This window comes from Eptatretus burgeri, chromosome 3, assembly GCF_056783735.1.
Source record: "Eptatretus burgeri isolate ZD-2024b chromosome 3, Ebu_testis_v1, whole genome shotgun sequence".
Taxonomy (NCBI): Eukaryota; Metazoa; Chordata; class Myxini; order Myxiniformes; family Myxinidae; genus Eptatretus; species Eptatretus burgeri.
The window spans coordinates 5709223-5722773 of record NC_140963.1 but is presented as its reverse complement, the minus strand read 5'-3'; the positions used below and the strand labels follow the sequence as shown (position 1 = coordinate 5722773).

General features: G+C 43.3%; 1 protein-coding gene across 2 annotated transcripts in view; it reads right to left on the bottom strand.

The window, feature by feature from the left end:
* The window catches only part of LOC147029327 (uncharacterized), a 46183-nt gene extending 36754 nt beyond the window's left edge, over window positions 1–9429 (bottom strand). For both annotated transcript variants that reach the window (XM_085872294.1, XM_085872293.1), the window contains exons 1-2: window positions 9290–9429; window positions 3960–4658 (exon numbers count right to left, since the gene is read on the bottom strand). In XM_085872294.1, the coding sequence (XP_085728420.1) occupies window positions 3960–4658; window positions 9290–9343 (753 nt within the window). In that variant the 5' untranslated portion in view covers window positions 9344–9429. The remainder of the gene's footprint in view (window positions 1–3959; window positions 4659–9289) is intronic.
* Window positions 9430–13551: the final 4122 nt, after the last annotated feature.

The following is a 13551-nucleotide window of genomic DNA, read 5'->3' as shown; positions in this document are numbered from 1 at the left end:
GATTATATTATCTGGCTGATGATACCGTGTATTGATTGTTATCTGGCCGATGACGCTGTGTATTGATTATGTTATCTGGCTGATGATACTGTGTATTGATTATGTTTTCTGGCCGATGACGCTGTGTATTGATTATATTATCTGGCCGATCACATCGTGCATTGATTATATTATCTGGCCGATGACACCGTGTATTGAATATATTATCTGGCCGATCACATCATGTATTGATTATATTATCTGGCCGATCACATCGTGGATTGATTCGGTTATCTGGCCGATGACACCGTGTATTGATTCGGTTATCTGGCCAATGACACAGTGTATTGATTATGTTATCTGGCTGATGATACCGTGTATTGATTATGTTATCTGGTTGATAACACCATGCATTGATTATGTTATCTGGCTGATGATACCGTGTATTGATTATGCTATCTGGCCGATGACGCTGTGTATTGATTATGTTATGTGGCTGATGATACTGTGTATTGATTATGTTTTCTGGCCGATGATGCTGTGTATCGATTATGTTATCTGGCTGATAACACCGTGTATTGATTATGTTATGTGGTTGATAACAGCGTGTATTGATTATGTTATCTGGTTGATAACACCGTGTATTGATTATGTTATCTGGCTGATAACACCATGCGTTGATTATGTTATCTGGCCGATGACGCTGTGTATTGATTATGTTATCTGGCCGATGATGCTGTGTATTGATTATGTTATCTGGCTGATGTTACTTTGTATTGATTGTTATCTGACCGATGACGCTGTGTACTGATTATGTTATCTGGCCGATGACGCTGTGTATTGATTATCTGGCCGATGACGCTGTGTATTGATTATGTTATCTGGATGATGACACTGTGTATTGATTATGTTATCTGACCGATGACACTGTGTATTGATTATGTTATCTGGCTGATGACGCTGTGTATTGATTGTTATCTGGCCGATAACGCTGTGTATTGATTGTTATCTGGCCGATGACGCTGTGTATTGATTATGTTATCTGGCTGATGACACTGTGTATTGATTATGTTTTCTGGCTGATGGCACTGTGTATTGATTATGTTATCTGGCTGATAACGCTGTATATTGATTATGTTATCTGGCCGATCACATCGTGTATTGATTATGTTATCTGACTGATGACCCTCTGTATTAATTGTTATCTGACCGATGACGCTGTGTATTGATTATGTTATCTGGCCGATGATGCTGTGTATTGATTATGTTATCTGGCTGATGTTACTTTGTATTGATTGTTATCTGACCGATGACGCTGTGTACTGATTATGTTATCTGGCCGATGACGCTGTGTATTGATTGTTATCTGGCCGATGACGCTGTGTATTGATTATGTTATCTGGATGATGACACTGTGTATTGATTATGTTATCTGGCCGATGACACTGTGTATTGATTATGTTATCTGGCTGATGACGCTGTGTATTGATTGTTATCTGGCCGATAACGCTGTGTATTGATTGTTATCTGGCCGATGACGCTGTGTATTGATTATGTTATCTGGCTGATGACACTGTGTATTGATTATGTTTTCTGGCTGATGGCACTGTGTATTGATTATGTTATCTGGCTGATAACGCTGTATATTGATTATGTTATCTGGCCGATCACATCGTGTATTGATTATGTTATCTGACTGATGACCCTCTGTATTAATTGTTATCTGACCGATGACGCTGTGTATTGATTATGTTATCTGGCTGATGACGCTGTGTATTGATTGTTATCTGGCTGATGACACTGTGTATTGATTATGTTATCTGGCTGATGACGATGTATATTGATTATGTTATCTGGCTGATGACACTGTGTATTGATTATGTTATCTGACTGATGACCCTCTGTATTAATTGTTATCTGTCCGATGACGCTGTGTATTGATTATATTATCTGGCTGATGACACTGCGTATTGATTATGTTATCTGAATGCCTTGTATTTAAAACCTTTCCTTTTGATGTACAGTACTGGATGTGATATACTTGGCAGTTAAAAACCCCAAACAAATTACTCATTTACTGTATTGATGTTAACAAGAGAGTAAAACTTCTTTGTGTCGGAAAACTTGATATAAAATGAACAAGCACATGTAATTGCCCAAAAACATTGATATTTATTTTACAGTTCACCAATCATAAGGATCCAGCTTTTGGCCACGTCCAAACAATCTGCTCGATTTGAAATCAACCCTTGGCAGCACCGCAAGCAAATGGAACTTTTATTCAGGTTTGTCAGGCATTGGATTTGTTCTGTAACTGAGACTCGTGTCGTCAGCGTCGTCGTTGTCATCAGGCAGGATAGCCGAGAGGTATGCATGATCACCGATGAGCGGACTTGCCTGGGCATGGATCCCATCCCAGCTGTAGGTTGTCAATCTGACGTTTCACATGCAGGTCGAGGTGTCAATGTGTGTGTCGTCCCTTGGGTGGACGTTAAAATGGGCGTCTCGTGTGATAGCATTAGTTGGCGGACGCCAAAGATCCCACGGTGTCCTTTACAAAGAGTCAGCAAGGTGCATTTCACGGAGTGGAAACCGGAAACGAGGAAACCTCTTCACAGGACCACTGTGCAGGAGCGGGTAAGTCCGCCTGGTGGAAAAATAAATTTTCCTTCCCTCGTTGGGTGTTTTTTTTTTAGGAGACACCGTCTTTGTACTGGATGGCCGTTGGCTGCCATAGGGAACTCAACCACCTTTTATCAGGTGTTGTTTTTATTCCTGGCAGGGTGTCAGTCCCCCTCCCCACCAGCAAGGCCAGAGTGAGGTGTCTGTCGGTTTAGCCGCCACCAACCCGACCATACGGCAGGTAGCACTGGGTTACATGTTACCAGTGGCAGTCCTAAACGACTGACCTGACTTCAAAATGATCATAATCACAACGTGACATGATTTTGGAGTGATCATCAAGTTTATTCAACACGCTTTACTGAAGAACATGATAAGTGGTTTTTGTATTTGCTATTTGGATGTTTAACATGTGGGGTATTTGAGACGAGCTTCCCTGACGGTCCAATTAGTCGTCCTGTTTGCCAAAATATTTTGGGCGAGAAGGCGAGGAAGACAAATTCACCCGAGCACACAATGCTTTATAACCCTGCACCTTCTCCTCCTTGTTTATGACAGCTTGGCTGCCGGGTAGCTATCATTTTGTTGGGACGTGACGATGCCGCTGATGCTGCGCCCCAATACCAGTACACCGGTACTCATTTCGCCAACCTCGGAAGGATGACAGGCTGAGTCAACCCCACCTGGCGTTAATTCAGCAGCCAACGGCACTCGAACTCAGGGCCCGAAGAGCCCAAGCCAGCTTCCCTAACCACTCCACCAACACCAGGCATGTGAAGCACCAATCTCAGTTCATGGCCGTGTCAAGATTCAAACCCAGGCTCGACGGCGCAAAGATGAGTGTGCATACCTCTCGGCTCATCAGCAGGTGTGCATACCTCTCGACTCATCAGCAGGTGTGCATACCTCTCAGCTATCCTGCCAGGCCAACTGAGATTACATCGTTTTTGTTTTCAGGTTCTCCATCTGCCCATTATCATTTTTTTTTTTTGTTTTGTTACCATGACAGCTTGTGAACCGCTGCAGGGATTTCAACTAATCTTGGCCCAATTATAGACTGTACGGCCACAGAGATGAATTGACTACATTGTGGGTCCAAGAGGTCAAAGGACATGTCCCCTTTGAAAAAAATTTTGCAGAGTATAAGTTGAGTTGGAAGAATGTGATGTTTGTCTCTTCTACTTCTCTCTTCCATGCTCTCTCTCTCTCTCTCTAACTTGACTTTTAATTGTTCATTTTACCTTAAATTGAGATCAAACGTAACAGTGGGTTGACATTTAACGCGGGCGGAGGCATATCCATCGACATTAGCATCAATTTCTGTTTCTTTACCTTGAACCTTAAAGTAAAATACTTACCTGGTAAATTGTCTTCCCTTCTTCTGGAGTAAACGGAACGCTACCATACAGGATGTATTCCTTTTCCACGTCTGTACTTTCTTCTACCCTCGGTGTAGCGCCATATAGTATGTATTCCTCTTCTTGTTCATCTGGATAGGCATTCATTGCGGCATCCTCTATCTCCACTAACTCTTCTTTTACTGTCACTGCTTCTTCTTTGACGTTATTCTCTCCATTTATGGTTTCAACTAACCATATTTCTTGTTCCCCATTTAGTTTCCAACGTACTACGTCGATTTCCCGCGTCTCCACGCCTCTATATCTTTCAGGCGTTCGCTCCAATATTTTAAATTTTATCTCTTCGTCGTCATCTGCTGAGATCCTCAATAATGCAAACGTGGCGTGTTGTTGGACTGAAGTTTGCTCATCAGGGCACCCACCAAATCCATGATAATTTCCCTCTTTTCCACATTTTCCTTTTCCCACGTCACCTGGCACACTTCTCTGGTGGTCTTCAATTATCAGCTGCTGTTCCTCGTTTTTCTCAATCAACTTTCTCAACAATGATTTCAATTTGTCTTCCTCCAAACCTGTGGCCTTTTTCAGGTGTCCTTTCCAGGATTTTGCTTCCAACTCATTTGTATTCACTGGTTCTTCCGATGACTCTTCCAGTTCTGCTCCTTTTGGAGTCTCCTCCGTCTGTCCACTCCATACAAGCTGAGGAAGAGTGACAAACGCAGTGTTTATTAAAAAAGACAAAGAGAGAATTTCTCTAAATCCAGTCCTGCAAACCACAACTCAAAAGGGTACATCGACATAACATATGGACCTTTCACCCTGAACTTCCACTCGTTATCACAAGGCGATGAAGGTGAAAGGCATTCGGCACATCACTCCATGATGACCATAAAGGAAAGATCTTCGTACACAACAGCATTCTCACCTAATGCAGGTAGCAGGTCATACGAAAAATTAATCGTGACCCTTACACAATTACCTAAATACTGAAAGGACAACCAATTTTAGATGTCCCTTCCACATAGGGCATGCTTTCGAGTGGCGGCACCCGAGGAGATGAACCCAGACAGACAGCAAACTTATCAACCTCATTAACCTCCTGCCATATCTGATCCACTTTCCTGTTTGGGGTTCACCTTTAATGCACCCTCTTGTGATTTATAGACGAAAAAATGGGTCCGAATGATGAAAAGTTGTTCGCCCAACACTCGACACATTTGTCGGATTTGAGCATATCACAGGGTACTAATCAAAAGGCTTGTGAAATATACAATCTTATCTTCAACACTTTAATCACACATTGAACAAGACATAGCATTTAACAATGCAGAGCATCACCAGCTGGTATATAGAATATAGTACATCTGAGAACCAGCGCAGACGCACTCACTCTCTCACTGATACACAGCTTCGCCACAAGAGCTCGGCGGGTTCTTTCAGGAATATGTGAGATCAATAAGTCAACAAATTGATTCCCACATCCATATATATATATATATATATATATATATATATATATATATATATATATATATATATATATATATATATAATGAAAAATACATCGTTAATGGTTATAATATGGAGTAAAAGTTATCTAGTTCCGTCGAGTCATGTCCGACTTCTGGTGAAATTCGTGATGAGATTTCTCCAAACATCCCGATCCTGCACTACTTCCCAATGCTTTGGCAGAGACAGCTATGTTGCAACCTTTACCCCCGTCCATCAAGCACATACAAGGTCTGCCTCTTCCTCTTCTTCGTTCAACCATTCCCAGCTTGGTTGACTTCTCAAAATTTTTGTTTTCTGCAGACACATGTTTCCAAAGTATGACTAATGTACATAACATGGTGTTCTAATTTCTTCAAGCACTGATTTGTTTGATCATCTTGCAGTCCGTGGGATTTGTAAAATTAGTCTCCAACAACACATTTCAAAACTTTGAGTGTTCTTCAACAAGGAAATATGATGCAGGAGGAGGAGGCCATCCAGCCCACCGTGCCTGTACTATGCCAACACCAGATTTAACAAGAGTGAGAATTGCTTTGCAGTACGTGTCCCATACCAGTACTAATTGATGGTTGGGAGATAAAAATTTAATTGCATTTAATGCATGCTCGAGCCGACGCAGGAACCAAAATGAAGAAGAAGAAACTCTCTAACTCACCGTGTTTTGTTCGTTTCTTGGCTTTGCCTGTTTCATATTAATTAACATGATGCACATCCATGAAGCAAAAGCATGAGTATGGCTTGTGTGCACATATAATACATCGTGGTGATAGACCTGGGATCATTCCACTTGGACTGGGCCATTCGTGGACGAACACCCATGCCGAAGGTCTGCCAATCTGTGCTGCTTCATGCAATGGCAGCACATGAAGTTATTGTGGTGAAGTCAGACCAGCTGTCCAGTCAATGGGTGTAAGGCAGCGGGGTGGAGTCAGGGCAGCTGAACACTGTCCCATGTATAATATGTAATATTGGCTAAGTCTAAAAAGGGAATAACTCTGTGAAAAATCAACGAAACGCCCTGAAGCTAGAACTTGTTCTGTAACTTGTCAAAATGAAGCTGTGCACCAAGTTTCAGTTGAATATGTTGAAGGGAATGGGAAAAAGTTGGAAAAACCACAGGTGGTCCACCATCAACATGGCCCACCATGAACCCCCTTCCGGTGAAACTACATAAATCCAGGATTACTGCTCTCCTCCACTCATTTGTTCCGCTTCCCTCATAAACTCAAATCGCTTCACAAAGTCCGCAACAAGTGTGTTCACTCTCATGAGAGCCAGAAAACAACATCTGTCCAACCTCAAGACTGAACTTTCAAACTTGTCTCATTCCTCTCAAACCTGGTGGTGCCTTGTTAAGTCTGTCTCTGGTGTATCCTGCCCTTCCATCCCTTCCCTCTCTTCAAGTGCCACCACAGCCGACTGCTCATGAGAAGGCCAAATGCCTCAATTCTGTGTTTGCTTATAAATCATGTCTCCAACCCTTCGCTCTCTTCACATCCAACTGCTCCTGGACTGTCCTCTTTTTTTACGTGAGAAGGTGGAGAAGTTTCTGCGACCCTCTACTCTAATTCTGCAACTGGCCAACACCGCATCATCGCACGTGTCCTCAAAGAAAAACTTCCTCTGCTGCTCTTGTACATCCTCTTTCCACTCCATTCCCTGTATCATTTTTCCATCGATCGTCTTCCATCTTCTTGGAAGTCAGCAAACATCACTACTTCACATGCACATTGTGCAAAACCCGATCCCCTTAACTGCAAAACTGTGGAAGCTCACTTCCAATCATCAGCAAGGTCATGGAATCCATCATTACAGTTGATATAAAATAATTCCTTTTCTCCAATAGCCTGAGCTCAGACCATCAGTTTGGAGTCAGACTCGGTCACTCTATCTTTGCCACCAAAGTTCTGCTATCCCAACGATGAATGGTGGCCCTCAATGTCAGACGTGAGATCAGGGCCATCTCTCTAGACACGTCTCGAACATTTGATACGGTCTGGCTTGCTCTCCAAATTCTCTGCCTATGGCATCCAAGGCCAACTCCACACATGGTTTCCTGACTTCCTCCATTTTTGTAGCAAACGCATGGCTCTCAATGCTGTCCTCTCATGTCCTCTCCCTTTCAAGGCTCAAATTCTCCAAGGCAGTTTTAGGCCTAGTCCTATTCCTAATCTTCATCAACGATAATTTTGCCCCTTCTGGAAATTCCTCTTTATCTCTTTGCTGATATCTCGACCCTCTGCTTTAACATCACTCATTCTTTAGATGGGCAGGCAGCAAACAGCCTCTTTCCTCTCTGCAGACTCACACTCTGTTTCTCTGAAAAAAAACCATCTGCCGAACCCTCCCATCTACTTCCTTAATTATCTTCTTCGAAGTTCAGTCACTCTTGGGTCTCATCATTAGCCATTAGATTTAATGGGTCAGCCACATAACAAAGTTGACTTTCAAAGTCCGTCCCTCATGATGGTATTTTCCATTGTGCCATCTTTCCTTGGAACACTGATCTACCTACAAGGCCTTCATCTGCAGCTTGATGGAATATAGTCCTGCTCTGCCTCACAACTTCCTCAACTTGACGCCGTGTAAGCCAAGGCCTTCAAGAGCATTGGAATTTCCTGCGTTGAAACCGATTCTATGTGCCTATCACTTTCCCTTCGCAGATCGGTCGGCGGTCTCTGTCTTCCACCGCCTCCTTTGTGTTCTTGCACCCTCCGCTATCACTCCTTGCTTTGTTCTCCCCCCCCTCCCCACAAGTTTCTGCAGCGTTCATGCAGTCCACCATCAACCCCTTTGGTGAAACTCCCAAAATCCAGACACATTGCTCACATCGTCATCCGTTCCTCTTTTTCCCCTCCTGTAGAATAAACTTCCTTTGTCTCTTCAACCACATTCTTCCTGCCAGTGCTTCAAGACCGATTCACCACTATCTCACGTCATCCCCCATCCACAACCACGATCCGTTTTTTTTCCCCCCCATTAACCCTCCCCAAGCCCACCACTTCCCTCGTTTCAAGTTTATCCTTCCATTTCTGTGATTGATCGTTTGCTGTTGTATCCATCTTGTCCACCTCTTGAGTCCTCCCGTTTGCTCATTCTTCACCAGATGCCTCATTCATCCAAATCTCCCTCAATTTTGTCCCTCAACCCTGCTTTTGGCATCTCTCCTCTCTTTCTGCTGTTCTTTCATTCTGTGTTCTCGCTCTTCCACGCTCTCCACCGGTGTGTACAAAAATAATCCCACGTCTGCCCGGTTGGCCTCGCAGCATCCCGTAGACCACGGGTGGTGTTGACAAATAACACTCATGAATGGTTGCAGATAACTTTGGCATCATCCACATTCAGAGACAATGTGCATGATAAAGAGGGAGGGGTCGACAACCACAAGTGGAGTTTAGGAACTCGCAGACAAGAGACAGATAGACAGAATATCAGAGTGAGCAGATAAAGCTTCAGGCAATGACAGTTGGCAAATCAGTTGTCATGATCGAAATGTTTGTCGTTGGTCGGTTCTCTAATCGGAGCGGAGCAGAACACCGACATGTACACAACCAAGTCGAGATTTTGTCTAAAAACTTCCGAATTCTTGTCTTTTGGCCACTTTCCGAGCCTTCGTCCGTGTCAGAACCTCGAGTTAGTTGTGATACCGTGTTATCTGCTTTTGCATTCTCACAATTTTAATAATCAGCAGTCGATCTTTATCATTAATTAAAAAAAAAAAGAGGATTCATTAAGAAATAGCGATGGCAACAAAATATATTAGCAAACGAATTGCCCAAGGATTTATAAGCCGATGAAGTAAAGAAGGTGAGACTTACCTGGCTGAAGACAATGAAAGCCAGACACAAGGACAGGTATTTTTCGTTCAACATCTTGCTCTTTTTGTCTTTTGTTCTTCAACAGCTGTTTGAAACTTTATTTCAATCCAACCTTACTCTCTCCTCCCTCTGTTACTCACATCGTTTGTGCTTCTGTATTATTCATTATTTATATACGGTATTCAATCGTTCAAGGGATGGTCCAGCTCGGTGTCACATGGATGTTTGGCTTTGCGGAGGAGGTGTGTTTATACCAGCTTGGCCCTCTGGGTTTTCAACAGCTGGTACAATCCATATATATATATATATATATATATATATATATATATATATATATATATATATATATATATATATATATATATATATATATATATATTCTTACAATCTCTAATCTCTATCCACACAAAATCCTCAACATTCATTCCCTCGGCGTCATCCCTCTCTCTCTCTTGATGCAATATGCTCTGTTACGCAGATTCAGATTGCTGCACGTCCTCTTTTCTTCTCCATCTTGCAGCCTTCTCGGCCTGTCCTCCACTTTCTCTCCTCCCTAAACCAAGTCTCTCTCACTGCAACTCGATCATAATCCTTGCCATCCGCTTCAGCTTGAAGCTCTTCCACCTTACGATGTGAACTCTTGGCGTGAGCATAGAGAATTTTTGTTTTTCAACTTTTCCCTTTTTGTATTTTTTTTTTCTTTTCTGCTTTGCCTTATCAATCATGTGATTAGCAGGTTAGCTCCTTCATTTTTGGCCTCTCCACTCTCCTCTCACCTAAAAAGCCATAATTACTTCCTCAATTCCCACTGCAAACCTTTCTGGCCCCCTTTATTCAGCATGTGGCCATCATTCTGGAAACACTCCCTTTGCCCCCAAAATGATCCCCCTTGCAGCCGACACCATTCTTTCAACCATATGTTCACATCTATGGTTTTACTTCCGAATTCTATCCACTATCCCATTCTCGCAAGAATACCAGAAAACATTTCGTTAAAACTCTTTGCTCTCAGTTGGCAACCCAATACCCTGCACCTACTTTTCAAATTATCCGACTTAACTTTCCCGACACCGTTTGCTTTCTCAACCATCTTTAACGTCCACCAACTAGTGCTGCCAGACAGGGACACACAGCTTAACATCCATCTCGGGGATGACGCACCGTGGTTCATCGGCATGCCTGCGAATCGCCAGATTGGGAATCGAACACAGATTGGATAGCTTAAAGGGCAGTTCATCATGTTGAACGGTGTCGGAGCTAGGAGTCTCACGTCGAAGAGTATCCAAGAGCAGCGTTGTGCTAATTTATTCAAACATAGGTGGCATCTCAGGTGTTTCCCCGAGGCCTTTTTCAACTTGTCATCGCATATATCATCACGACGAGATGTTATGTCACGGTATACTCCCAAATACATTTTCAAACTACAAGGGCACTCGGAAGAGCGCGTACCTCCGCCACGTAATGCCTGATCCACCAGAACATATTAGGTCCGAGACATTTTTTTTTTTTTTGAAATATCATGTGATACAGTACTCTATCGTTTTTGGCCCAAAATGTCTCAATGGTGAAGAATCACTTAAAAAATTAAATAATTCTCGTATCCAGATCCGGATTGGGATCTTCACCAAAGTCCAATCAATTTGTCCTTGCCGCACGCCCAACCTATCTGTCCACAACTTCTTGGGATATCGTGCTACATTTCGTTTCGACATCAGCTACTCGATGTATATTCTGAGTTTTATTCGTTTGTTTACCTGTATGGAGTTACAAGGGGAATTTCATCTGCACTTGTTGTCTTTTTGGACCCCAGAGGTTTTGGTTCATTGCTCTGCATGTGTACGAACTCCCTTTACACTTGATTTTGTGTTTGTGTTGGACTATTCCATTTGAAGTGAATGATGGCTGACGGAGGAAGAGCTGTCAGGTACGCAGCGGCACAAGCCTTGTGAAATACACCTTGTGATGAACAAGAGGAAGAGATTGTGAGGCAGAAGAAGCAGAATGCATCGGTTGTTCCTGATGGAGTGGTCAGGCATTTTGAGATGTATTTTATAAGTTTTCTTATCCTTGCCACAGAACGTGGACGCAGGTGATTTTTTCACCCCTGTCTGTTGTTTGTTTGTTTGTTTGTTTGTGAGCACGACATCTTAAAACGTGGACGGATTCAGACGAAACATGGTGGACACCTTGGGTGTGTGATCAGGACAAATTAATTCGATTTTGGTGAAAATCCGCATCTGGAAATGAGGATTTTTTTTTTAATTTCTTTTGTGATTCTTTAATGTTGAGAGATTGGGGCGACAAACGACACGTAACATGATATTTCAAAAGTTGTGGACGAGTTGTGATAAAACTAGGTGGATGAGTCGGAAGGTAGCAAGAAAAACCGATTCGATTTTGGTTCAGATCAAAATCCAGATCCCGACCTATCATTCTATATTATATATTACTAAAACTCTCATCTTGTATGTATGTATGTATGTATGTATGTTCCTGAAATACAGCCAAAACGATCCACGATAACGCAAAATTTTTAGGGCCACCTTACTCACCATTCGCCTGCGGTGTGCAGTATCAAGTTTCGTTCAAATCGGGCAATGGAAAAAATTATTTTATAATCAATTCCCGATTCAGTCAAGTACTCTTCGGGAGAATTTGATTGATGCAAACAACCTCAGCGGTATAATTCCCTGGAGCTATCTTCTTTTTCTTCTTTTTTTTGAAATGATTTTTTTTTATCAACCGCTCTCACAACGGGAACCCAACGGGTTCACGGGTCGTCTAGTTGGGATACAAAACGTAAACTGTTCAGCCTGGCGAAGGTATGCGCTCTACCGAGTTCCATTCCAGTTACATCCATCACCAGAAGGTCGAAGGAGGTTATGTTTTCATCCCTATCTGTTTGGTACTTGTGAAAATCGAAGATTTTTCAAGTATATTGGTTGGTTGTGTGTGTTGTTCTGTCTGTATGTTTGTCTGTTTTTTTTTTTGTGTTTGTATGCGTGGTATTGGGGGTTACATGAATATTAATGAATTCACGATGAGCCAGAACTGACGAGGCGGAAGCGAGAGTGAGGGCAGCAGGAAATGTCGTCATAAATGGTTGAGCTGAAGGACGGACGTGTGGGCTCACTTTGCCACACAACATATTGGCGACGAGGATGGCTCACCTTGCTTGTACAAGACCTGCTGCATTCTTACTAAGTCTGGGTGAGCCTTTGTCAAAAACTTGTCAAAATCAGATCCAGACGAGGCGGAGTACCATTGGCTGAGATCCGGGTCGGGAAGATGACAGATTTCTGCCAATTAGTCGCAGAGGTCCTTTGATGAAGTGCATGGCAGGTGAGAGAGGTACCCGCACCCAGCCACCTGGCATGATGGCAATTGTAGTCACCACGTATGAGGAAGAGAGAGTTCGGATGAGTGGATAGGTAAGTTGGTCCATGTTTTTGGTGAGCGAGATGGAAATGGAGTCATCACTGTTTTGTGGGCAGTACAACACACAGATAAACAAGAGGTGGGAGTGGAAGGAAAGCCATAGCCAGAGGTATAGGTATTCATGGGGGTGTGGAGGAGTGAGGGCAATGCATGGAAATCGAGGAATAGAGTTTCTGATGAGAGCAGCTCCACCGCCAGGACAAGGCTGAGGTCTATCATACCGGAGGAGGGAGTAATCAGGGAGGAAAACCAAGGAGTCAGTGATGTCTTGAAGGAGGAAAGTTTCTGTTAAGCAGATTGTCTGGTTTGTCATTGGCAACTTGTATGGAGAGATCAGTCAGGTTATAGCGAAAGCCTCAGATGTTTGAGGTCCACACTGATAAGAGGGAGGGGAGGATAGTTTGTGTGCAGGGGAGGGGAGGGGGTGGTCGTGTGAGGGAGGAGAGGGGGAGGTAGTGAGAGTTGATGATAGATTGTAGAAGAGCAAGGGGGAGAGGGTTGGATGGGGAGGAGGACAAAGGGCCAGGTGGTGAAGGGATGAGTCACAGTGGGGGGTCATGAGTGGGGGCAAAGGGAAGTAGGATGTGGAGCAATGAGCTGAGGGGGAAGAAAGAGAAGTTTGCTGTGAAGAGGGAGAGGGTGGTTGATTTGTGAGGGAGGGGTGAGATGGTAGCTTTGAGGGAGAGGAGAAATGATGAGAGTAGGCACGACCATGGGGGAGGAGGGAAAACCGAGTGGTGGGGAGAGACGAAAGATGAGACTGGGTGGAGGTATTGCGGAGATGGGACTGGTGGGGGGGGGGAGGAACAAAAATTGAGGAGGTG